At 39.4% G+C, this 27,503-nt stretch overlaps 2 protein-coding genes across 10 annotated transcripts in view; one reads left to right on the forward strand and one right to left on the reverse strand.

The window, feature by feature from the left end:
• The window catches only part of BBS9 (Bardet-Biedl syndrome 9), a 434,982-nt gene extending 418,453 nt beyond the window's left edge, over positions 1 to 16,529 (reverse strand). For 8 of the 9 annotated variants that reach the window (XM_084619984.1, XM_084619986.1, XM_084619982.1 and 5 more), the window contains exons 1-5: positions 16,191 to 16,529; positions 13,939 to 14,061; positions 11,151 to 11,301; positions 9,937 to 10,001; positions 7,575 to 7,688 (exon numbers count right to left, since the gene is read on the reverse strand). In XM_084619984.1, coding sequence (XP_084476110.1) covers positions 7,575 to 7,688; positions 9,937 to 10,001; positions 11,151 to 11,301; positions 13,939 to 14,050 — 442 coding nt within the window. In that variant the 5' untranslated portion in view covers positions 14,051 to 14,061; positions 16,191 to 16,529. Of the gene's footprint in view, positions 1 to 7,574; positions 7,689 to 9,936; positions 10,002 to 11,150; positions 11,302 to 13,938; positions 14,062 to 16,190 lie in introns of those variants that run through there. The other variant, XM_084619987.1, reaches the window with a different exon arrangement.
• Positions 16,530 to 16,813: 284 nt separating this feature from the next.
• NT5C3A (5'-nucleotidase, cytosolic IIIA) overlaps positions 16,814 to 27,503 on the forward strand; it is a gene marked incomplete at its 5' end in the record, with an annotated part of 35,653 nt that continues 24,963 nt past the window's right edge. The window contains 2 exon segments of the mRNA XM_084619546.1: positions 16,814 to 16,834; positions 16,837 to 17,098. Coding sequence (XP_084475672.1) covers positions 16,814 to 16,834; positions 16,837 to 17,098 — 283 coding nt within the window.

Raw genomic sequence — 27,503 nt, forward strand, 5'->3', positions numbered from 1 at the left:
CTTTGATTGCATGGATTTTAGGAATTTTTATTTATATCACAATATATAAGCCTATAGAAACTTCAAGCAATCATTTCATGATTTAAAAATGCTTCTGCACTCTTTCATACATCTTCATCAGAAATCTGTTCATCTTACTTAGAAACATCAATATCTCAAACTCATTTTCTATTATTAAAAATATTTATAAAATACTTTGGCATTACATAGGACTTTACTGACAGTTAACACATCCCTTGCCCGGAGAGTTTACAGTCTAATGGGCAGATTGTGGCCTGTCCTGAACAAGGCAGTATAGAGGACATAAGATGTCCCCTTACTTCTTTGCCCCTGGGCATCCTACTACCACTCCCTATATGCAAGGGGAAGCTGGGTCCACGGATCTGGTATATATCCCCCTTAAGATCTGTGGGAAAGGATAAGAGTGGAATGAGCCTTGATTCCAACCCCTTCCCACCATGTCAAGGAGCCTATGCTGAGACAAGTATAAAGTTGTGGCATTTTACTCTCTAGGAGCAACTGGGAGACTGATTTCTAAAGTCACAATCTCCCTCCAGGACTGCTCCAGGGGAAGCACACACCACCACTCTGTCCCTTACTATGAAGTAGATCACACACTGCCGATTTAGCCGTAAGTAAGACAAGACAAACAAGTCAAGACATAGAATAACATTTATTTCTATCTTAAGTATTGTTCTCAGAAGACACTTAACCTAGTATCTAAGCATCAGATTAGAGGCTGTGAAGATTACAGATAAAGAGGCACAAGGGACTGTGTGAAAAACTTAGAGTTAAAGAAGAATTTGAACAGAGTGAGGGAGGAGAGAGTGTGATGGATAAGGACAGGATGACTGTTCCTAACACGGGAGCAAAATCATAGAGATAAGAAATAGAAAGCAAATAAAGTGGGGTGGGGGACAAGAGTGGAGGAATAAGGCAAAAGGAATGGCAAGAAATAGGGCTGAATAGTGGATAAGAGCGATTCTGAAGTTATGCAGGACAAGAAAGAAATCTACACAAATTTCGCACTAAAACTTACATCTGTATGCCAGAGTTTTTTAAAAATCATTTTGAAGGGAGGTGGGGGAAAAGAATATAAATGCAATTATATAGTCTCCTCTATTGCATTAAACAAAGCAAAATTCATTGAAGCAGCTATAGAGGCATATAATACTTACAGCATGTTAAGTGAACACCAACCATATGAACTTTTCAAGATGATTTCAAGATCCTGGTGTCCTTTTAAAGCCCTTAATGGATAAGGGCCTAGCTAACAAACAGTAACAGTAAAGTTGAAGGGCCTCAGAGTGAAATTTGTGGGAGCTTTACATTATCAGTGGGGAGCTTTTGCTTGTGAACTGCATGCATGGCCCATATCTATCCACTTTTAACACAGTGCATGGCCAGTTGCTTTACACAGGCCTTCTCTAAACTAGAAAATAATCCTCCTAAAAACAAAAACAAAAAAAAACCCCACAAGACAGCCACCAAGGCTTATTCAGTAAAAATAAAGGGCTGCTTTGAAAATAAACACCAAATAAACATATTCCGTGTTGTCTACGAGCCACACAAAATTATTAGGGTTTTTACAACTGTCAGTAAAATTCAGTAAACTTTTAATATTACAGGTTAATTTGAAAAATATAAAATTAAAATCCTTGATTGAAAGGCATTTTTTCCAGGGTGCTTCCCCCCACTTTAATTAAAACCAGAGTTCACAAACTCTTTATGCATAGGGACTCCATTAATGACTCCCTGGTCCAGCTCCCCATATTCTCAGCTTACAAACTACAGCTGGTTTGTCAGTTGCAAGTGCTGGTCTGAGAAATCACCTACTGTTTGTTAAAATGGGGTTCTCAGCTACCCATAAGTGGGGTCTGCTGTAGGAGGACAGCTAGTAGCCTCCTATTAGGCATGGAGAGGAAAATTAGTCATTCCAGAGCTTTATTGGAGGGGCATAAATGGAATCAACGGGCATTTTTAAGGGGGAAGAGGACTGCAGGACAAAGATGAGAAAACAAGGCCTGGGAGACAGTAAGAGGATGCTGTCCCTCCCATCTTTGTCCAGTACATTGCAAGATAAATATCTCTAGGACACTGTAACTAGGCTTAAGAGAACACTATACTGTGGATGTAGGACTTCTCTGCTTATTCCACATGGCTATGTGGACCCTCATTTGTACTTTAAGTAATATATAAGAGTGAGGTGGTATTATTTAACCATGTATGTGTAATTGGTTAAAGTAGAAATGGTTTAATTCTCTAGTGTAGAACTATTCTGTCTGCTTCTCTCATACAAAGTAAAAGTGATGGAAAAGGGTATGAGAGTACAGTGGGAAAGAATGCAAATGTGTGAAAATGGGAGAGCGTGAATTAATGGAGAGCAGGTGATAATGATTGGGGAGTATGGAATGAATAAAGAGGGAGTGAGACAGAGGAAAGAAGGAAGTGAATGCAGAGGACAGAGTGTGTGGGAGAGGACACTCAGATCTAAAACTTGGGCATAGATGGTCATTTGTTCCACCCTCAGGAAAAATATTAGAGGAAACACTGCTCCACCAGACCTTGAAGTCCTCATATGCATCGTGCCCTGAACCAAGAATGGGTCTCACTTGGTGCCAACACCGTCTGATTCATCTTTTCCATTAAGAAGCAAATTTACCCTTCATCCAGCTAAATTTCTTATATTAGTATGATATCTTTACTGCCTACTCACAAGCCTATCACAATTGATATTTTTGATACTATATTAATTTATCAAGGTAAACATTCAGAGTTTAGAAATTTATATCTAACAAGAGCCACAAAATTTAACATCGGGCATCAACATTACTATCTGGCATGCTGAAAGGTTCAGTTAAGCACTTTCCATCATTTAAACGGAGTATCTCCTGTGCTTACAAGTGTGGCATACAGACTATGCCCACATAGCAGCTGGGAGGTGTAATTCCCAACACAGGTACATGCTAGATATGCCCTAGTTAGCCCCTAAAAATAGCAATGTGACCGGGAAGGCTCAAGTGAGTCCAAGCAGTGCATATGCCACTGCAGCCATGGCTATTTTTTAGGTGGTAGCTCAAGCAGAGCTACCATGTGTATATGTCTGCCCACATTGGGAATTACATGTCCCAGCTGTTGTATAGAAAACTCCACAATGGCTTTAAATTAGCAAAAGGAACTACTAATATTCAGGGCCACTGCCCCAAGTGGTATATTGGATTCAAATTATGCAGCACTGCAGTAGAATCGGTGCAATATCTATTTATTTTCAAATTCAATTTCATTTCAATTTACTCTCCCTAACATTGCCAAGATGCTGCAAAATTTTCCTTAAATACATAACCACACTGTTAATGGTGTCAGCTCTGACAGGGTATTTAGGTGCTAAAAGCCTCAAGTAGGTGTGGCAAGTCATTTTGGTTTTTGGTGAGCAGGAGCCTGTTGAAGCTCTTTGGCTTTCTTGGGAAGGGATGTATTTAATCCTTCACTTCACCTTTGTGGGCAGAGGTAAGGTTACAATTTTGGAGGAGATGGAGGACTTCTTCATTCTTCACCCAAGCAAGACTTGATGGCAACCTGCAATATCACATACACACACTAATTTCTGGCACTACAAACCATAACGGGATTTTTCAGTTTAATGATTCTCCTAAAATGACTGGAAGCGAAATAACTAACAATACTGACATTTAAATTATTCTTATTAGAATTCAGACTGAACACCACACTAACAGTCCTGGGAGCCACTTTCAGAGATATTATTTAAAGTTGCTGGTAGAGTTAGGCAGAAATCACTGCATCAGTTTATACTGAAAATTATACTTGCAACCAAAAAGGTGAGAGGCAGGTAAGGTGTGGGTAAAATGAAAGCTTAGTTTCCGGAGCAGAAGTCTAGCCAAATCTGCAACAGTTTCCCCCCTCCCCGCCAATGGTTTTTCAGTAAGTGAAAGTCAAATTCACCTCCTCCCCTTTTCTACAAAAATCCCATAAACCATGAAAAACATTTGGTTTTAGTCAATAAAATACTTTCTGCGGAACAGGTTTTCAGCAAAAGTATTTTTGTATTTTCCACACCTCATTAAGTCTTACAGTAAATGCACCTGTAGAACCAGACCATCGGAAGTAGTGTTATAAAAGTGTAGCAAAACCACTGACTGTAACCAGAGGACCATCTAGTGGTGGTTGGGCCACATCTCATGCCTTTCCCATTGTGCTGTAGCTATTTAAGGCAAATATAAATATAAACTGCTGTTCCTTAGAAATAAATCATCAATTTGTGGAGGGGCAACTGTGGCAGCTTCTTGAGTCTGCAGAGTTCCGAAAGCTTGATTCTTTGGGCGACAGGCCTGGGTATGAGACAGAAACTAAAGTGGTTGCATTAATTGATTCACTGCTCCTAGGAATGAATGAAGACAAAATGTGTCCAAGCAGACTTAGATTAGTCAGCAGCTTTTGATAACAATACTAAAGTTCTGTTAACTCACTAGTAGATCCTGGTAGGAATGGATAAAGTTGTTGTTGAATGACTCCATTCGTATACCCAGAGGACAGTCATGGGCAATATTTCCTCTATCCCAGGAGTTCTCTCCTACAGCATAACACAAGAGTTCCCACCACTGTTACCCCACCAATTCCACATGTATATGTGGCTGACAGCATTAGTAAAGAAACATGGGCTGTACGGTATTCAATATAACTTACTTCTCCAACACATCTCACCGAGCCAGATCAACACAATAAATAATCCAATGTTACAATGAGTTTGAGGCTTGGACAAAGGCTAGCTGACTGCAACTTAGTCCAGACAAGACAGAGATAAAGTTCGTAGGTTGGGGGAAGAAGCCAGAGAGTTGGTAAAGCTTTTATTGGTGCTCATAACTGAAAGAGAGTCAATGCTATTTGTAAAAGCATATAATCAAAGTTTATTATTAGAGACTGACTTCTCTTGGAAGCCCAGCTAGTAGCGGTTGCCTGGAGCATATTTTCCCCCCACCTGGCAAGATGAGTCATGCCTTTTCACTCTGATGTGGACCTTACGACACTTATCCGTATCTTTGTGACTTTGAGACACTTTCCTGTAAAGTGTTCTTTGTGACACAACACTTTGAGAACATGCAGAAAGTGAAGTTCACACAAAATGTGGTGGACCACTTATTACACAGAAAGAAAAGCAGTACTTGTGGCACCTTAGAGACTAACAAATTTATTTGAGCATAAGCTTTCGTGAGCTACAGCTCACTTCATCGGATGCATTCAGTGGAAAATACAGTGGGGAGATTTATATCCATAGAGAACATGAAACAATGGGTGTTACCATACACACTGTAAGGAGAGTGATCACTTAAGGTGAGATATTACGAGCAGGGGGGAGGGGAGGGGAGAACCTTTTGTAGTGTGTCAACTACTGGAAATGGCCCACCTTGATTATCACTACAAAAGGTGTCCCGTCCCCCTCCCCCCCCCCTCCTGCTGGTAATAGCTCACCTTAAGTGATCACTCTCCTTACAGTGTGTATGGTAACACCCATTGTTTCATGTTCTCTATGTATATAAATCTCCCCACTGTATTTTCCACTGAATGCATCCGATGAAGTGAGCTGTAGCTCACGAAAGCCTATGCTCAAATAAATTTGTTAGTCTCTAAGGTGCCACAAGTACTCCTTTTTTTTCTGTGAAGACCTGCGAAGACAGGCTAACACGGCTGCTACTCTGAAACCTGTCATTATTACACAGAGTTTCACACTGACAGCACATTATGCCGGTGCTCCACAACTTGTATTAGCTACCAATCGGAATACAAGATAATGATTTCAAACCATCTGTTATTTTGATACTGCCTCTTTCTTGGGGTCACTCTACCACAACTGCCATCAGTAGAGAAGCTTGAGTTGGAGTTCCCCACTAAAAGGGAGAAAGTGGTTGGCAGTGCCCTGCAGAAGGGGTCTTCCACTTTGAAATTCTGATCAAACAAGTTGGGGCGTGAGCTCAAATTTGTCAACTTTCTAGACATACAGGAAAGTGCCTTTTTGGGGGGTGGGGGGGTCCTCTCAAGGAGAGAGCTGGAGAGGTTTGGGCTCATTTTACTAATGAATATTTCTGTCTGCCCTTAACAATGTATTGTTATTTGTGTTGTGTGTTTTTATTTTATGGAATGGATGACTAGACACTCAATAGTCATCTAGAAAAATTTATGTATACAACCTCAAGTTAGGAACCACAATTTGTTTAGTTTCAATTCTTTTTATTTTCATCCTATAATTCACAGTACCTTTCATTCAGGGGAAAATATAGGAGCCCTCTAGTGGTTAAACACATGTATATTTACATAAAGTCAGATTTTGATACCCCCTACTCAAAATGAGTAGCATTAACTTCACAAATAGTCAAATTGATTTCTGAAAATAATGGTTCAGTAAGGCCCCCAAACCTGCAAACACTTACATATGTGCATAAATAAAGCATGTGCAAAAAAGTATTTCCAGGATAACAGGAGCAAAGCATTTAAAATTTGGCTGCAGAAGTTAACTGAAGACTGTAATATACTGAACAACAAGATGTCTGCTTAACATTTCAAAGGATAACATTACATAGACTTTCTTTTAAAAAAGATTTAATAGGGCAGATGGAACAGAAAGGGGAAAAGCCAAAAACAAACACACATAGCAGTCCGGAGAGTAAAGAGGACTACTCTACTTTCATTGTCCAATCTCGGCAAAATGCATAGCATGACTTAAATGTATTAAAACAAGAGATATTTTCAACATCTGAATTATTACAAGGAAAGAAAACTTGGGTTTTATTTGTTTTTTAATATAGTTTTAACATAAGTGTCCTTATGAGCCAACATCCTTATTTCAACACTTGACCTTTAATCACCCTAGTATACTCTGTATTTAACTTTCTTATTTTAGGTTCACTGATGTGTTAAAAACAAAAGCAAAACAAATGATACTTCCTAACTGTTCTCATCCCAACTACTAATCTAAAGATGGCAGCACCACAAAAACTCCCAAAACAGAAGCTTACTAGCATTTTCAGAAGAGGCCCAGGACTGAATGAGCATCAAAATGAACTATTCTTGAGGCCCTACTTAATTTGCAATATTGAAAATCTTGCAATATTAGGCTTCCGCTACAATTTTATCAGCTGCCTGGGGGGTCCTGCTGTCAGCCGGAGCCCCAGGCATTAATGACCATAATATTGTTGCAGCAAAATGTCCTGTTATCAAAAAAAATTAGTAGGCATAACATAATACCCGAGTGTTTATATGGTTCCAGAAAATTTCTCTTAAACAAATAGGTCTTCTCTGGCTTTTTCAAATTACCACAATTAATAAAGGTCTATTATTACTTTTCAGCTATTTTCCATGTCTTGTCCGCAACTCAGCCACAATTATTTGACAATCATTCCACAATTGAAGTAGGGCTTTAAGTATTCTTTGATTCCTAGACATTCCCTGCTAAATGTAACATAGCCCCAAAGTGGGAAAGCTTGCATATGCCACAAGCCCACGTTGTTCTTGATCAATAAATAAATTTTAATCCACAGGCTAAAATTCACTTAGAACTAATTTACCTTTCACACCACCAAATGGTCCATAAGTCATGTTGCAGGCTGTTCTCTGAAGATTGTGTTCATACATAAGTTTGATCTGATACTGGTTCCCATGTTCCACATTTCCCAAAGTTCCTATGAAAAAACAAGGAACAATATAGATATCTAATTTTTAACTTGTGGTCCACATGAAGGAAAAACAGGAACTTTTTTAGATTATTTAAGAACATTATATGCTGAGGCCTTATCTATTATTAGTTGCTTTGGTATGGGTCTGAGGGTTGACAATGATATATTTTTAGGAAAGTGGCAAATGTGTTTATTATTTGTACATCAGCAGTACCTACAGGCCAAAACCAGGAGTGGGGTTCCATTATACTAAGCACTGTATAAAACAAAATAAGAGACAGTGCCTGCCCTGAAGAAGACTATTTGAGCAAAGGACTCTCACATCTTTCCACAGTATATGGTTCAGCCATGTAATCAGAAATCAATTTACTCACCCAAAGAAGGCAAAACAAAATGTTTTGCATTACGATTCTGCAGTTCTAGGATCCAACAAACAAAGTATGTCTCGCAATTTGTTTCAGCCAAAACGTCTTAATCTCCTTAAGAGAGACTCTAAATTACGCCACATCAGCTCTTGACTCTGTTTTTGCAGTATGTTTCTAATGGTTGACAGAAAACTGATAATTACCCAAGTAGTAACTCGGTGTAGTGCTGGACGCTGCAGATGCCATATACATATTGTGTTAATCCCCAGACATGATAACTTCAAGCTCCTGCAGATAGACGCCTGGAGATATTTCAGAAGTATATAATCTACAAGAGCTTGAAGTTGGTATCTTTGGGGAATTAATAAAATTTGAAAAAAAATTACACTGTCAAAATTTGGAAAATCTCTTAAGAACCAGAATAGTAAGTTTAGAACTGTGGTTGATGCAATGCTCAACAATGTAAGGACAATGTAATCTAAAATGGACCTAAGCATCGTTTGAAGTGCCTATATTCCATGCTGCATCATCTAAACTGAATCCAACCATTGTTGATTTGAGCTTTTCTGCCTTGAGCCCTGCAGCTCCAAAAGTTTCCTCCCACCCCATTTTATACTATTAGCTGCCCCAGAACCCAGCTCTCCTACATCAACAAAGTGAGCACAAAGTTTCCAATAGTGAACAAACCTGTACACCATCACTTGTTCAGCTACAGACTACCATCAGTAAGAACAGTAATAAACCTAACTTTCTGTAATCCTTTGTGAGATGTTAATATAGTCTGGTCAAGATTAAGGAGGATCCTTTTGGCCTACAAATTGGGGATTATTTCAAAAATCTCTAAAACTGAAGTCATGTTTAGCAACTATGTAAGAAATGTTGAAAAATGAGGCAAATTCGTCATGTTCCAGTTTATGCAGAACTCCAGCAAAAGAAGTTTCTTTTGTTTTGTGCATCTTAGAGATCCAAGAATTCAGTTTCATATTTGATTACGTACTGCAAACAATACAGCTGCATCAGTTCTGTCACATTCAGACCTTCTACACACTAAAGGAGGGGAAGAATAAGCAGGTTTACCCTTTCATTTTGCTATTCTGGCCTCCTTGCCTTCACTAATTCATCTTCCCTAGAGCCTTTCTTATTTTAAGGCAAGTATCAAGCATTTAATGTTTAATAAAATTTAGTTCATTTTCTAAAACAATTATATTTACAGGGCATCTTTATCTGCCAACAGTTTGTTCATTAGAGCTCTGTGCATCAGCTTCTGTACTCAAAGTTGTAACATAAGAAGCTTTTATTGACAAACACACACTACTATTGACACACTTCTGTTGACAAACACACATATTTGCTTTTCCATGCACAAGTTTAATATTAATCTTCCACATGCGCTCTAAAATAATCCTCTGAATGGTAAAGCTAGTTACAAAGCTCAGAACGTGCCAAATGGTTCAGCAGCAGAGCTACTGCTTCCACAAGGTAGATCTGCAATATCACTCTTCAAGCAAAGGAGAACTTGGAATGTTGCAGAGGTAACACTAGTGCTTCTCTTCAAAGAGCGCAGTCTACATAACTACAACTCATTAGCGCCCTGGCACAGAACAATTCAGCACACTCAGAGCAAGCTGCCTGCTCTCTATTAGCCAGAGGGTACATTTTATACATAATTGCTACTGTATGACAAAGAAGGACCAAAAGTGTGTAAGAGAAGAAACATCAGTCCTGAATTTTGAGAGTCCTTCAAACACTCTGATTGTGACTTTGCACTGTTAGTACCAGAGAAACTTCTCACTACATATGCCTAGTCAGACCAGATAGCTAAACTGATCAATAGCACACAAAAAAGGCAGACAGAGAGATAGACAGCTATTCTGGGCAGTATTTTTTACCTGAGACAGCATACACACACAGTTTTCTGCAATGCAGTACAGCCAGATGAAGTAGTTCAGTACCACTGACAATGAGGGGGGTGGGGGGTGGGGAGAAAAAAAAAGGAGAAAATTTGCAAGTGAGTTTCCAGGCCCCCATATTCTCAAATGTTAATTACCAGCCAAATAAAATATTGTGCAACTAAACTATCACTCAGAATTAAAACATCTGAAATTATATTTGACAGCTAATAGTTGTTAAGTTCTCAGTAGATCCTTAAGAGACATTTTGCAGATGTGAGCACATGAAGCAAGCAAGCTTTTTCTGATTCAGCGTGATCCTGTTATCTAACAAGCTAGTACTAATACTTCCAGTGAGAGTAATAGTAGGGGGCAAATGTGTGATTGTCACTTTAGATGAGCATCATTTGATAGATATGGATACTACTTTACAGTTTGTATGAGACACAGTTACTAACAGTAGACTGAATTAGTTAATCTACAATACAAAATCAAATACTCATTATACTAAGATAGTCACAATATTTTGTATTCTGTGCCCATCCTCGATACACAAACAATCTTATTTACTGCAAAGAAAAGAGCTCTTGCACTATAATAAAATAATTAATAAATAATTAAAAAGTAATAATAATAGCAGCAGCAGCCACCTTTAGCTAGTTCCGATACCATAAGACATTGCTGCATCTGTGCAGTACCTTCAAGAACACCCAATTAAGAAATGAATGGTGTTAAGAACAGAGACAGGCATTACTCTTAAATTGGCTTATAATAAATAAAATAGCTTGCAAAGCAACATGGCTGCTGCGTACTTAGTAGACAAGTACTTTTTTAAAGAAGCACAGCAATGTTTATATGCAGCATCAGAACACAAGTAGAGGACATTTGGGGATTTTAATATAACCTAGACTAAGACTTTACCTTAATGAGCATAAACATTTTTTTCCATTTATGCTCTATACTATATAAATCAATAAGCAGATGAAATGCATAATTCAGAGTTCATGATTTTTTTTTAAATGGCTGTAAGAGTCAAACACTGCAGTGCCAAGAAGTAGATGTTGATTCAAATGAGATAGCTCAGACCAAACCCCCGGCACATTACAAAATTGATCTAGATGGTCTTTAGGGAGGCAAGTTAGCTACTATGACAAATTAGCCTAAAGCCTCCTAATTAGTGTAATCATCATCAGCAACATGGACTGTTTACTTACGAAACAAATTTTCCTACTTCCACCTGGAGTATTGAATCTCGCAGTTGTACTTCCAGGAGCAAATCTTCAGCTTGCATTCCATCTCCAGGTTTGACAGGGTGAGGATTAAAGATTCGAAGATATCCAATATAACTGCCAACAATTATTTTATCTGCAGAAAAATGTCCAACAAGAGGAAAATTAAAAATAGAGAAATAAATGTTCTGCATATGTGCTTAAAAGTGTACCCCTAAAATGATGGGATGTTTACACATAATTATGCTGATGTTCTGCATCCTAAATACCGAACTGACTTAAATATTTCAACAGTGAGAACGAGGAAGCGATAGTTCTCAAACTCCAGTCCAGTCTCCGAAATCCACTCTCTGAGTGTAGCCAGTACCTCCAAATGTTCAGTTCTCAAGTCTTAGAGATTTGGCAACGCTCTTCTCACCAAACAAGCAGCAGAATGTTGACTTTTAAAAATCTGGTAACAACAATGTTATAGGTGCTATCCAGATGAGAAATTGAAGTCTGGTTATTATTTTTTCAGGTCAATGTATCAAAAACGTAGAATGGGCCAAATTTAGGCTTGACATAAGTGGGTGAAACTCCCATTGACTTTAAAAAAAGAAAAAAGGAGTACTTGTGGCACCTTAGAGACTAACAAATTTATTTGAGCATAAGCTTTCATGAGCTACAGCTCACTTCATCGGATGCATTCAGTGGAAAATACAGTGGGGAGATTTATATACACAGAGAACATGAAACAATGGGTGTTACCATACACACTGTAACGAGAGTGATCACTAAGGTGAGCTATTACCAGCAGGAGAGCGGGGGGGAAATAGTGGATTTGGTTCAGGATTCCTATAGTAATAATATTTATTATGAAATAGTATTTAATAAAAGTCAGCAAAGATTCTTAAGAAACACAAATCTGAAGTAAGTAAACAAAAATGATTACAGAAAGCCCCCTGTGCCTCAGGAGATCAGTTCTGCTCACAACCTCCAGAGATGACACTAACATTTATCTCCTCCAGACATCTATCTGCATCTGAGATGTACCAATAAATCCTGTCCATAAGTCACATGGACATACTCATAATATAAAAGACCTGACTGTTTCAGAGTGGAGGCAGCCAAGGTTTACCAGGCTTTTAGCCATTTGGAACAGTTCCACAGGACCCCATTTCACACAGGTGGAGAAGCAGGCAGCTATCTTCACCTCTACTGTAGCAAACAACATTCATGCTGCAATTCATTCAACTCAGAGCGTGACCTCTGCCCCTTGCACTCTAATCTCTACCTCATCCATTTCTGTCACAATTTATCTGTATATTACACTGACAGATGAAGATGCAGTCATGAAGACATTTGTATGTCCCTTAGCTCCCTAAAGCTACCTCATTTACACGTTCTTTACAAAATATTTTTCTTACATTTGATAAACTTGCCTAAAGAGGGATTTTTTTTTCCTTCATCCAGATGGGCAGGCAGTCAAGTTTACCTCTTATTTTATTTACTTTTGATCAAATTCCATACCAAAGGGTACCCCATCAAGTGCTCTGGCCACCCATAACATATTTACAGACAACGGAACATAGTAAATGCAAAGTAAAACGATTGACCAAAGCAGCAATACTTCTTCCTCCCACCTTAGCACTATTGAATATCCAGTAATATGATCTATACAGTTTAAGCTCTTCTCCCCCAGCAACAGCACTTTCCCACTAGACGGAAATTCCACCTTCAATTGCCTCAGCTAATACCTGCGCAGAAAGATGATTTTTTGGGCATGCTACCAAACCTAACGAATTCCAGCTATTTCAAGACATTTCAAAGGAATAACCAAAATAAATTGGTTAGTCTCTCAGGTACCACAAGTACTCCTTTTCTTTTTGCGAATACAGACTAACACGGCTGCTACTCTGAAACCAAAGGAAAGGAGAACACTCTGTCAGCAGCTCCCTTTTTCTTTTTTTTTGAAAGAACAACTGCGGGGGGGCGGGGGAATCAAGCGCAAGGACTTTCTTCAGGTTTCAGAGTAACAGCCGTGTTAGTCTGTATTCGCAAAAAGAAAAGGAGTACTTGTGGCACCTTAGAGACTAACCAATTTATTTGAGCATGAGCTTTCGTGAGCTACAGCTCACTTCATCGGACTTTCTGATTACAACTGCAGCAGAATGGCACAGAAAGGCAGTCTCAGGTAAGCAGATCCCAAAACATTTAGGGATTTATAGGTCAAAACTAACACTTTAAAACTCTTGGTAGCAGGTCCCAAACGCAACCCTAGCTACTTCAAACCCAAGCTGACATCAAACATAACCTCTCATGGTTGAGCTAGCACTAGCTTCATTAAACTAGCAGTTACTTTCTTGAATTTTCCACCAAAAGATGCCCAAAACTGTATTTTGCAATTATACTTGATAAGTGTTTTTCCCCTTCAAGTGAATGGCAATGTTTTCAACAATTCTTTAATACTGTACACACACTGAGGTAATATTAAAAATATGAAAATGGTGCCACATACTTGTGAAAAAATGCCACTTACATGTTCCAGGCTCTAGCAGGGTTTCTTGAAAGCAATGACATCATATAAAATGAAATGATGCATTCTAGAATATCTAAGTGAAGTCTGAAAACACAAAGAAAAGGGGCAGGGGACAAAGTGTAGTAGTATATGCCGAATGCCTCCTACTTCATCTCGTTAATAAGCATTTAGCACATGTTGCTGGAGTCAATAAAATTTTCAGGCATGTTTATGTCACCTTTAAAATCTGAAGGCCAACTCAGAATTTCTGTTTACCTTGTCCACTGCCGCTGTTGTCAACATCAGCTACACATAAACACCCTTGATCAAATTCTTCTTTTTCTCCAAGAGCTGTTGACCACCAATCTCGGGCTTTAAATAAAGACATTCTCCTTCACGCTAAAAGGAAACAGAATCTGGGGTAAAATCCATACTTTTCATATCAAGTTATACAGATCATGTTAGCTTTTCTAGGAAGCATAGTAACCTAAATTATTTTTGCTTTGATTCCACATCAGATCAGCACAAAAACAAATTAAATCAGGAATTCTAAATATTTGTGAGGTGATGTCCCTGTGGAACTCGTTGGCAGGGAATGTTGTGAAGGCCAAAAAAACTGTAAGTAGGTTCAAAAAAGAATTAGAAAAGTTCATGGAGGATAGGTCAATCAATGGCTATTAGCCAAAATGGTCAGGGTTGCAACCCCATGCTCTAGGTGTCCCTAAGCACCTGACTGCCAGTTGTCAGGACTGGACCACAGCGGGATAGATCACTTGGTAATTGCCCTGTTCTGCTCATTCCCTTTGAAGCATCTGACACTGGCCATTGTCAGAAGACAGGCTACTGGGCTAGACAGACCATTGGTCTGACCCAATATGGCCATTCTTATGTTCTTATATCATCATATACTTTTCAAAGGTATACAAATGGAGCATATTTTTCAGAAACAACATTAGTTTGTACAAGATTCATAAGTTAATAATAATTAACAGCATATTATAGAAACTTAAGGTGGGAGATGGGGAGTCCACACAAAATCCAACAAGCAAAATTTAAAAAAAAAAAAAAAAAAAAAAAACCACTTGGTAGGTATAAAAGTTCTGTTAGGTCTATTGTTGGGCCTTCAATCACACAGCTTAAAAACACTATGAAATGGATCAAGCCATAAATGATTTTACTGTCTTTGCAGGGCTCCTTGTACCTGACTATATCACAGAACCCATTTCAGGACCTGGACATCACTAACAAAAGACATTTCTCAGTCAAATACAAGAACCATTTTCCAAAAAGCGCTCTTGAAAATTAATCTAAGCAGACTCCTTGCATTATTCTAGCACCTTTTATATGTCAAAGAATTATCCTTGCAGCTGCTTGGCAAGATAGCTGTCCCTTTAAAAGAGTACCAGCCTAACACCATACAGGAGACGGGATCTTTCCAAAGGAGGTTTCTCCTCTGATTCAAGGGATCAAAAGAATCATCAGCTTGGTCTAGTTTTCCTAAACAGCAGCTTATTTCTCAGAGCACACCAAGATAAAAACAAATCAGCATCAAGACCTCCACTGTATAATCGCGTTGAAGAAGATGCCCTCATTACATGAGTGAGGGACTCTGTCCAATAGTAGAAAAGCCGATTTGTGCCCTACCCCTGCTGTTATCTTGGGTGGAGGAGTGGGGAGGGGGTGGAAGAGACTGGAGAGAGGATAACTTTTGTAGGCAGTGTGATATTTATAAGATTGCCATTGTTTAAATCCATATGTTATCTTTTTAAAGCTTGATTGAATCTCAATAATTAGATTTAGTTACACACCATACAGAATACACAACAATTCTTGAATTATTTCTTAACTTTTTTTTAGTATTTATTTTCACTTATTTTTTGGTTTGTTTTTTAAAAAAGAACTGCTATGATGCCTGTTGCCTTGGCACTCAAGCATTGTTAGTTTTATTTATTCTAATTAGAAAAATACAAACAACACCATGCTAAACAAAACAGCCAACCTAAGGCCTGTTGCCTGTAGGGAGGGTATAAAGCTCCAAAATATAAACTATTTAACGACTAGCAACAAAACACATACAAACCTTTAACTAAACTAGATAAACTTCTACTTTACATAAATCAACATTCATACAAAAGTACTACAGGGCATTTTACAGGGTTAATAACGCAGTCATGGGAGAGAGCAGAAGACGGGGATTAAATAGGATGATCTGGGAATTATTTTCCCCTAATGCCCTACTGACATCTTTTGATTATTGCCTCTGCTTCTCCTCACTGTAAGGTGAGTAGAGAATTTCTGAGCGAAAATAACAGGGAAAATATAAGCACCACTTTATATTTTCCATAGATATGGGAAGGGGTGACACTACACAGGGCTCCTCCATCTCCAGCACCCAGCCAGTGCAGAACCCGTACGTTTGCGAGCGTGGGCTTCGTCCACTCTAGTTTTAAAGCTCCCAAGCGAGAGGGCTGCAAGTTTCCAGGCACTGCACAAACCATTGCCTTGCATGAGACAACCGGGCTACTCACCAGACCCGTCCAAGCAGGGGCCTCTGCACCCCCAAGTACCTATCCTGGAAACTGACCAGCAACCACGGCGGAGGAGGCGTCTACATTAGGGGTGTGCGCGAGCAGAGAGGTGCGGGTTCCTCCCAAGCTCCAGCCCTGGGGCTCAGCGGGTCCCCGAGGACGGAAATCAACAGGCGCCAGCCGGCTCAGCCCTCCCCGCTCGCAGCCCCGCCGACGGGACAGGGTGCGGGGTGGAGGACGGAGAGCCGCTGCTCAGGGAGAGGCTGCAGGCGGCACCAGCTGCCCCGCTCCGCCAGCCGCAGCGGCCATCTTCGCGCCCGTTGTCATAGCACTTTAACAACCAACCCAGCTCCCTGAGAGCGGGGACCGGAAGCGGAAAAGGGGTCTGCCCCGGAGCGTCCCGGGAGATGTAGTTTGGAAAACACCAGAGTGGCCCTGATAGGGCGGGTGGGGTTGTACCATTCCCTGAGGGAGGGGAGAGCAGCTCCCCTCTTCCGAAAGCAGCCAGCCCCGGAGCCATTTCAGCTGCATTTCTCTTTTGACGTATGGAGAAAACGACGCAGTATGGAAGCGCCACAACCTGCTGGGGGGGAAGAGGGAGGCTGATAAAACTCCCCCTCTGAATGGTCTTTCCCAACGTCGTCCCCTCCTTCCCTCCTGTGTGGTAGCGTCGGGATCTCTCGGCCTCTGCCGCTCGCGGGCCCCGGTGTTGCTGTCGGGGGGACACCGAGACTTCCCAGCCCACCCTCCCCGCAGAGGGGGGAGCCGCCATGGATCGGACCGCGGTGGCCAAAATGGGAGCGGTGGCCAGCGCCAGCGTGTGCGCCCTGGTGGGGGGAGTCGTCCTGGCCCAGTACCTCTTCACCATGAAGAAGAAGACAGGCAGGAAGACCAAGATCATCGAGATGGTAGGTCCCAGCGGGACCGCGCGTCGCCCCGGACACCCTCCTGCCCCCAGCCCGGGGCCTGGGAGGGCTCCTACCCCCAGGGTTGGGCTTGTCCGTCCTGACAGCCGCCTGAGCCCCCACGTGCCGCTGGCCGTCTGTTTCGGGCAGCTTCAAAGCCTGCTCGCCCTGAGTCTGTGGGGAGGGGGAGGAGGAGTCCGAATCCATCCCTCGGTACGTCTACATAGGCAGGTGTGTGGGGATTAAAGTCCTTCCAGATTCACGCTGGCGTGACAGGATCGGCTGGAGTCCTAGCGGGGGAATCCGCCGCTGGGCTCTGAGGCGCTGATGTGAGAACATCAGACTAGGAGGGGTTTTTGTGGTTTGCTTGTTTGCAAACTGGTCGCCAGGAGTGCTGGAAGAGTTTGTATAGTGAGGGTGTGGAGAGCCATTGAACCAAACTGCAAGTGCTGTGTATGCTGGAAACCACTTCAAGCCAGGGAGTTGCGGCAGCTCCCCTAGTTCCCGCACCTAGGCTGGTTGCAGTTTTACAGTGGAGTTGGTTGGGTGAGACGAAAAATGAGGGAGCGGCGAATGGAATGCTTGTGAAAGGCGTCCGCTCCACAGCTCTGCAAAGTGTAATGCAAAACTGGTACAAATAAGTGTATTATCCATGCAAGCTTCATCCATACTGCATCAGGCTCGTTCTGGAGTAGCCAGCTCCAGTAACTGTCATTTGCTGCCCATGGCATATTTAGTAACTAGCCTTTTTACAGAGGCACTTGACAAAAGTGCCAGTTGTTAAGGTGGTTTTTGTGATATGGACACTTGTCCAGTAAGAACTGGACTGAGACCACCAACTTATTTCACACCAGCCCTCTATGATGTATCAGGGGACTGCTGCCACTAGATTCGATTTAAGGCCTAGATTTTTATAATTATTCATACATAATTGGTTCTAACAGATACCACAATTGTACATGCAAATAGTAAAATGTTCAGCTGTTCATTTGACTGTGCAATTACTCCCACCTGTATGTGCAAATCACATGTTTATCAAAACATGAATCCCAGCAAAAATCCACTGTGTGCTATCACTAATCTCCGTGAACCATCTCATTTCCCCCCCCCCCCCAGTGAAAAATCTTTACATGCCAGGTGCAATGGATAGAAAGTATGGGGTTTTGGTTTTGTTTTTGTTTTGTATGGTTTTGGTTTCCTGTTACAGCTGCTTGTGGAGCTATGGAAGTTGAGGTTTGTAGCTTCAGATAGCTCTACTTTCCTAAAATATTTGGAAAGAGGGTAGGAGGATTTAAATAAGGCTTTGTAAAATGTGCTATTGACACCATAAATTAAAATTAATAAACTAAATTATAAATGCTATTTTTCTTAAATGTTGTTACTGGTAGGTTATCTTTGTTTATTGCTTATAGCAGTTTTGTGAAATTCAAACTACTGAAAATTAAGGCCCTGAACCCACAAACACTTAAGCAGGTACATAACTTTTCTTACATAAATAGTCACATTGACTTCAATTGGACTGTGATTAAAGTTAAGCATGTTCCTAAGTATCAGTGGCTAAAATAGTTTTTTTTTTTTCCCTTTAAATCTTTGCTGTTGGGTTATGTCTTTACAGGGGGGCGCATAGTTTTTAATTACATCTACTAACTAATGTGAAAACCACAGACTCCCTTGTCTTCACTAAGACTTTACTTTGAGTTAGCTAACTCAGGTTAAGAACACTCCTTTTCTTTGTTTTTTGCTTATCACTTTTGTTTGTAAGTGTTTGAAGGAAAACATAAGTTTCTGGAATGTTAGAATTAGAGTTTTGCAAATGAATTGATTAGAAGAGGGCAAGTGAGGTGGTCAGAGATGCAAAATAACTGCAGTTCATTCCATGGCTGCAGAGATAAAGGAGTGTATTCCATGGATATGAATAATGAGTAAATGTGAAGTATAAAAAGTGTTGAGGTATTTAAAATAAGGGGGGAAAAAAAGAAAAAAGGTAACACTACTTTTTTGGGAAGAGTTGTGTTAGCTGTCAATTGTGGCGAAACAAAGTAATTCTGCCCCAAAGAATGCAGGTCTTCCCAAATGAGTGGCAATAATGTTATACCGCACTACCATATATTTTGTTTATGCTATTCAGTGTTTCTCCTTTTGTATTCTGTTGTGGGTCTCTGCTTTTTTATATTTGATGTACATAAGTTACTATGGGAAACAATGATGTCACATTAGTGTGAGGGGAGCTTGAAGACCTCCATCAGTGCAGGATGAAATCAATCTATTTCATTCTGTTTGAAATAAGGAATGTATAATACTTCACACTTACATAACATCTACCCTTCAAGCATCTCAAACTTAATTACAAAGATTCATGAGGCTTCCCAACACTCCTTGAGGTAAATAAGCATTGCTCTATCAATTTTATAAATAGGTAAACTGAGGTGCAGTGGTTAAATCACTTGTCCAATGTGAGTGGCAATCAGGAAAAAGATTGTGGGAGTCCTGCCTCCTACTCTCCTGCAGTAGCCAGTAGACACACTCCCTCTCCGATTAGCATGACCATGGCGTCAAGAGCATGGGAACTTTGAAAGATGTCCAATATGATGGTCCATTTGAGAGAAGGAGAATCTTGAAGGGGAAGATTCTGAGCCTGATGCAAGTAGTGATTTGGAGAATATCTCTTGAGGAGCTAATGTTGGACCCACTCATGCAGCAGTGACCCTTAAAACCCTCTCATTACTGGTAATAAGAGTATTAACAGAACGGTTTTTAAATGTTTTTCATTTCAGTATTAAACATGGTTTAGCTGGCCAGTGGAGACCAGGCACTACCATTTTATAAACTATGTTTTAGACTAGTGCATACCTAGAATAATCATTTTACTGTTTTGAATGATACATTCCCAAAGACATGCATAACTAAAACAAGTTGGCATTGCCTGAAGACTCTTCTAAGACCCGCGTGGAGTAGATAATTAGAAAATGGTTTGTAAAACCGGTCTATTCAGGCCAGGAAAAGCATATTTACACTATATTAGCATGAACTGTCTTTAAACATTTGTTCTCCTAACTGGCTTTTTCCACCCATTCTAGATGGGGTCCAACTAGGAGTTGAGACTTCAGACATTCTGTTTCTGTGGTCCAGAGTCCAAAATGCTCTTTTAGGCATTTTTGTCAAGTTCTAGAGACCGATGGGAGGAAAAATGTGGCCTCAAAACAAAATGCCAGAGTTCTGGGTTTTTTTCTAAAATAGGTACAAAACCTATTCATATTTTCTCAGATAGGACTTTCTTTACCACAGTCAACTGAAGAATCAGTTTGATCTTCTCTTTCTACAATAGAACTTAGTCCAGTCAAGAAATGAAATTGATTAAACTTTTTTGGTTCAACACCAGTTTTGAAGTACAGCTTCTTATAAAACCTGGAAGGGTTGATGAAATCACCATTACTGATCTATCTTCTTTGAAAATTGATTCCTCATAGTCTTAATAATTATCAATAAAATGTGCTAACATTTGCAATTTGAGCTCCAAATAGTAAAGGTCAGGATTCAGTGCATCCAGTAATGTGATTTTTTTTTTTTTGAAAGAACGTTAGGGCAGCACTAACTCGTTACCAACACATTTTTGGTGAAAGAGATAGGAGGGTAGAAGATATGTCTGTAAAACAGAAAAATATTTTTTCAGTGATACTGTTCAATGTTCAATGATAATGTTAGTTTAAAAAAAAAAAAGGTTCTAGGCATGTACCACATCAGTTCAGATTTTTTTTGTTATTGCTAATTGCAGTTGCATTGTAATAAGTTACTCACTGGCTCCATTTTTCCTTGAATTATTCAGGTGATAATCTAATGCAGGAACTAAATTGAAATCTATCTCAATGCTTTTATGACTAGGTTTTATGAATGAAATGGATGTTGGTTGGTTTTGCTTTTTTAAATTTATGTTCAAATGATAGAAAGTAAATTTAAATAAGTAATTTTCTTTTCATGAAAATAAACATTATTTCTTGAATAAGCTTTAGGCAAAAAACTGCTGTGGCGAAACAAAGTCATTCTCTACAGTAGGCTTCCTCCCACCCCCCTTTTGATTTTTACCACTAGTTGTAACAATGAGAGTACTAGCGTAGACCAGCTGCCAGTGTTAAAATCAGTATGTCACCTAACTTTTAAGCAGGTTCAGATCATGGTAGTTCGTCTGTACTAGAGCTACTGTCAGTGGAAGTGAACTGGTGATTGTAGGTGACATTGCTGTGGGGGAAGGTCTACTCCTTGTGGATTAAACAGTCAGTGGCTTTAAATGCACATGCAGTGTTTAAGGTACTTTAAAGTATCTGCTAGACTTTTAGTCTGAGAAGACCACTATTTCTAGAAATTGAGGTGCCAGCCTGTTGACATTTATAACTTTTATTCATTGCATGAGGAAGAATACATCAGCTTCCTCCCTGCATTGATTTGGTGCCTATGCTACTTGACTTGACCAGCATTTCAAATGCTTCAGATAGGAGTAGTATGTCTTTCAGATGTCTGACTCTTTACTGCTTCCTGTCCTGATACTCCACTCTAAGAAAAATAACTAGGCAGTTTTGGAGAAATCTCAGCTAAGCTGAAATGACGGGGAAGAGGGTATTATCAGTTCTTTACTGGATTCTGTGGTTTTTAATCAGAGGAAGATATTAATTTTTTAAAATGTAGGGTTTTCCTTTCACTAGCTGACTTAGGTGCAGTGCACACAATAAAACAGCAGATGGTACCAACTTGAATTTTAAAACCTTATAATACACTGTATTAATCTAATATGACCACTTTCACTATATATATTTTATGGAGGTATACAACTTCTAAATCAAAAAAAAATAAAACTTGTCATTAAAGAAATGTACGTTCCTTCCCCACATCTCTGCCAACTATGCAAAAGATATTTTTATATATTTGATGGCATACATCCTTGAGTAGAGGTTTTTAGATGCAAACTAAGTCCTAAAACATAGAATTTGAAATGTTAAATTTTGTTTTTTATAAACTGTAGGTTTTCCATGATGATTTGTCAGTTAACACTCACAGATGCATAAGGTTTGCAAATACATAGGGGAAAAAAAGAATTTTATTCTGTTTTATCAAGAATAAATAAAATTGAATCATTCTATTGTATTAAGTTATATAATTTCACTGGATAGAATTAAGCTGCAGAGAATTCATTCACTGGTTGATTTTAAAGATGAAAGGGACTATTATAAACTAATCTGATCTCCTATATAACACAGGCTAGAGAACCTCACCAAGTAAATGTTGCATCAATCTCATAACTTCTGTTGGAGCTATAACACATCTTTTAGAGAGATATATGTAGTCTGGATTTAAAGACTTCCAGTGATAGAAAACCACCACACCTCTAAGTAAATTGTTTGTGTTTAATTACTCTCACTTAAAAACTTGAACCTATTCTTTTGAATTTTCATCCTGATCTCTTATCTCTCTCTTTCCATTCCACTAAGACCTTCTTGCCTGGGTTTTTCCACCTTCTTTAACAAGATAACATTAAAACTTGAAATACTTAGTTTTGAGGTGTTCAGGTAGATAAGCCAAACTTACAGCAGTAATTCCTGCTTTAATGTATTCACTTTAGTTCCTATTGAAGGTGATGGGTGGAGCTGTTGTTTTTATGTTGGAAAGAGAGAGTATTATTCAGTTTTCAAAGACAAATACGGATTTTGTAAAGGATAGACTATACTCTGAAAATGTGGTGAATCAGAGTTATATAGTGAAGGAAGCTGTTTTCTGTAGGATCCCTACCTTGCTTATTGCAGAAGCTGGAAGGTATATGGTGAATGAACCCAGAGACTGCAGGAAGAGGAAAAAATGGTCTCATGCTTTTTTAAATTTTTTTATTTTATTTTATGGAGTTACTTTCTTAGATAGTTGGAAATGTCACGCGAATTGGATATCAAGTGGCAAAAAAAAGCCACTGACAAAGATGATATTACAAAAGAATTTAGAATGATGACTATTTACAATTATATTTCCAGCAATGTAAATTACAGCTAATCAGAGTGGAATAATGTGGTAAGAGTTCGGGTTTCCTCTGGTTTCAGTGAAGATCCTGTTCATTTTTGGCACCAAGAGACACAGAGCTTCTGAGACTACATAGTAATAATAATGCACTTGGTTGTCCATGACCTACATCTTGTCTGTTATGCTTAAACAGTAGCACTGTGAAGTAATACTTGGTAAGATCTGTTGAGCTTCACAAATACTGTTACTATGTGAATTTTGAAATGGTTCTTTGTAGAGCCTTTCCATGGTTTGGTGTAAGACTTCTTTGATAGTTCTAGTGTTTGTCAGCGTAACATATGTTTGGGTCTTGAACAAGGCCTGTTTTTCATCCCCCTTGTCTCCTTTCCTTTCCTTCTTTGAATACTGACTTTTTGATCATTCACATACAACTTATCCCTGGAAAAGGGACTATATTAAATTGAAATTATTTGATATGATGTTATTGTATAATGGAATGGGTTGAGAACCAAAAAGAATTTATGCTACAGGGCTAATAGAGGCTTGGACTCCTGGATGGACACTGCACCCAGGCTGCCCGTTTGGAACTTTGGGGGATTTGAATTTGTAGGATCGCTGGCTGGCTCCTGGAGACAGGGAGCAGGTCAGCGAGCTAGATTGACCATGAAGGGAAGCACTGTGGGGCTCCGATAAGACTAGGCTTTCCCTCCCAGTCCCTGAGTAAGAAGTAGAAGGGTTACTGAAAGCTGTTGTTATGGTGAAATTATGTTTAATCTGGTTAAATAAAAGTTGAATGGTTTTTCCAACCCAGAAGTCGGTGGTATAGTCAATCAGTGGGTTTTGAAGAGATCTGCAGGGCCCTTGAAATAGGGTTAAGAGAAGCAGCCAGGATTGCCCAATATTTACAGGTGAGTGTTCTGAGGGGTAGAAATGCTGTTTTAGCAACCCGGAGACACTTGAGTTGAACAAGGTGTGTGCCTGGGAAGGACCGGTCATGTGACACCTGTTAAATTGTACCTCATCAAGAGTGCAATGGCTTTTCTTGATTTTGTTTAGTTCTGTACTGGTAACAGAATATTTTCTTTGCTATTTTCTCAAATGTTGGAAGCAGATCAGACTGAATTCCAATTCCCAGTCAAGCTCTAACTTATCGTTAAGGCTCTAGAGTGCAGTTCAAAGCAAGACATATCTTTACGCTTGCTTAAAAATACTAAAAATTAAGAGTATGCTCATAGTAAGCTACAATTCTGACACTATCCTTAACACCTAATGATTATGCATACAAATAGACAATTCTTGCTGACCCGCACCCAGAGAACCTTAAATTAGTGATATCTGTGTTGTAGTCTTCTTTGGATATCATGGTTTTAAGCAGGAAAGGTAACAGAAAGAAATATGTGTCTTCTGCTTTTATGTATTCCAAGCTAAACAACAGTTGGATAGTTAAAACTGTAAATATTTTATTAGTTTACAACATTTATTTCTTAAAAGCAAAAAATCCCTGTAGCACTTAATTATTTCTAGACTTTCTGGCATTTAAGATAGCTGAAGTAGCCGAGATATTCATATACAGTGAATGCCATAAAAATGTCTCTGTCCTTAACCCTGCTTCTTTTAATATTCTCCCTTCCTGTTACAAACATATTAGTTACCATTTAGCAACCTAAATATTAATTATTGTAATAATAAACTGCATTACTATGGTCCACTGTTTTGATATTTTCTGCACCCGTAATACCATTTTAAATGCAGATATAGGATAATCTCAGGCCTTTTGTTCAAATGGACTGGGGTCTTTCTGTTGAAGTTGAGCATGGAAAAATTGTCATGAAACTGGAGAGGAAGGAGGAGACCAGGCAGAATAGCAATTCAAGAGGCCCCTGTGCACTCCCTGCGTGATACAAAAGGCAAGCTCTATTTCAGTTCTGAATAGCTGGTTGCAGAGGGAGTGTTCAGAGGCAGAACAGAGTGATTGGAGCAGGGGGACTTGACTCAGCATCTCCTGCTCCCCAGGTGGGTGCCCTATTGTACTACAGAGTCATTCACACTTTCATGGATCAAGTAACCAGGGATACCTATGAAGCGGTGGAGGGGATACATTTCATCACCATCCTAACCACACAGAGCCTGGTTCCTTGGAGTCAGCATGGGAAGTGTTTCAGAGTAGCAGCCGTGTTAGTCTGTATTCGCAAAAAGAGTAGCTCACAAAAGCTTATGCTCAAATAAATTTGTTAGTCTCTAAGGTGCCACAAGTACTCCTTTTCTTCATGGGAAGTGTGAAATTCACCCTTAGTGTTACTGGATTATCTGAAGGAACTTTTTAAGAAGACATACTATAAGGGATCCTAAAAGATAAGAAAGGAACTAATTTGATAGCCTTAGTAGGTAACTTTATCTGTAATATGTTAACACCATTACATTCCTACACAAGTATTTAGCATGTAGCTTGATGTCTAGGACTGCATTGTGGATTAAACTTTGGACTGGGGATTTTAGTTCCAAATTGGGTCTCGCAGCTCTACTTTTCAAGGGTCAGAGTTTATTTGATCTAGATACAGCATTCTTAGACTTAGTGATTTTAAGCAGATTTTTTTTCTATTGGTAGATAAGAGAAAAAGAGAATCAGCAACAACCACTTCTGTGCAGACTTTAGGTAATCTAAATTTCACTCTAGATAAAGTCTTGTGTTGGAGGTGTGTTTTCTAGGTAAAAAGCATTTACAAACTCTTTCAACATACAAACAAATAGATGTTTAATTTGGACTGTGACAAGTACCATATGTAATTAGAAATCTATGTGCTGAAAACAGTCATAAGTGGTGTGGGTCAGAATTACATTTTTCTAGTGTGCAAGATGAATTTTCACATTTCTTAGTAATTAAATGTATGACTTATAAGGGCAGTAGAATATTTACATAACTTATTACCTTTTCCAACTGTAACTTCCATGCTTAGGTTTTTAATATTATAATATTGTATGTAAGCATTTATTTACAGTAGCAACCTTAAATGTAAATTTACCTCCAGTACAGGGTTTTTTTGTGTTTGCATGTTTTTGGTTGGGGGATGGAGGAAGTTCTTTGGCTGTAAAATTCCCTCTCTCCTTGAAAGACCTGGTGTTCTCTAACTAAAGGTCAGAACTGATCAGGTCTCTCTAACACTGCTGCTCCATTACCATACCAGCGTTAAAGGGAGCTGCTCAGTATTGATCAGGCGAGGATAGAAATGCAGAGAACTTGAATGTTAGGGAGTAATCTGTTAGAGAAAAGACTGGAAGAGGCAGGAAAGAGGGAACAAAACTAGAGGGAATAATTAAAAAGTGAAGCCATGCCCAGAAAAATCATAGCATTCCTGTCTCCATACAGGAGGAAGGAGAGTTGCGTCACCTTCCAAAATATAAATATTAAAGCCCAGCAGAAGTTTCTTCTTTGAATTTCACAGTTGGGGGTGGGGGAAAGAGAAAAATGGAGTGGAAAGTCTCTGCATAAAAGCAGGTTCTTCATTTATGGTTGTCTCTAAAGGGAAAGTTAAATCACCTACTTTTTGTATATATTCATACTCTTGGAGCTTGTGCCTTTGGTGCTGCACAGGAAGCTACTTTGATTGATAGCACTGTATACATGAAGCCTAAGGTTGAGACCCAAGGGACAAAAGTATGGCTCATTTTATTCTTGCCTCAGTTGGGTGAAGGTCAGAACCCTTCAGCCCTTGGTCTTGGTAGTTAACTCTAGCTCTGTTCCATTTGGAGTTTCTTCCTGGCCACGGTTCTCTTCTTTTGCTCAGTTTATTTTTGTTGCCATCCAATAATTTTTTTTCCTAAACATCAAGCGATACACGTTGTGGCTTGGTAAAATGTCACTTATTGACCAGTATTCCGAGTACTTACAGTTCCTGAGTAAAGGTCACTCCCAGATGTCTACTGATCACTAAGGGTACATACTGGTTTTCATAAGTAGATCTCAAAATATTATCATCCCCATTTTTCAGATGAGAGGGAAAGTGAGGTACAGAGTGACATGAAGTGACATGCCAGGGTCACCTAGTCAGACCTGAGAATAGAACCAGATATGCAAACTTTCAGTCTTGTGCCATATCCACACTGCTTTCACCCTTAGTCTTCTTGAGCCTTACCCATGGAACTCTCGCACCCAGTAAGATTCCAAACTCCATCTCTTGAAGAAATTAGTGAAGCCTTGTTCAGGGGCTCACCCATCTGGAGCTCATTAGAGGGTTAGGGCCTTAGTTATTACTTGCTCAGGGAGAGCAGTAGAGGATTAAAATTTTGCATACAAACTTACCTGAAGCTCAGTTCAAACAGTGTGTTATTCTTTTGACTTGGTAATTAAGTGTAATACCCAGTTCAGAAGAGAAATCCTGCAGTTAAACTAGTTCTCATCCTTATTTCCTTTGGTGGC

The sequence above is a fragment of the Lepidochelys olivacea genome, assembly GCF_965140295.1.
Source record: "Lepidochelys olivacea isolate rLepOli2 genome assembly, chromosome: 2".
In the NCBI taxonomy this organism is placed as follows: domain Eukaryota; kingdom Metazoa; phylum Chordata; order Testudines; family Cheloniidae; genus Lepidochelys; species Lepidochelys olivacea.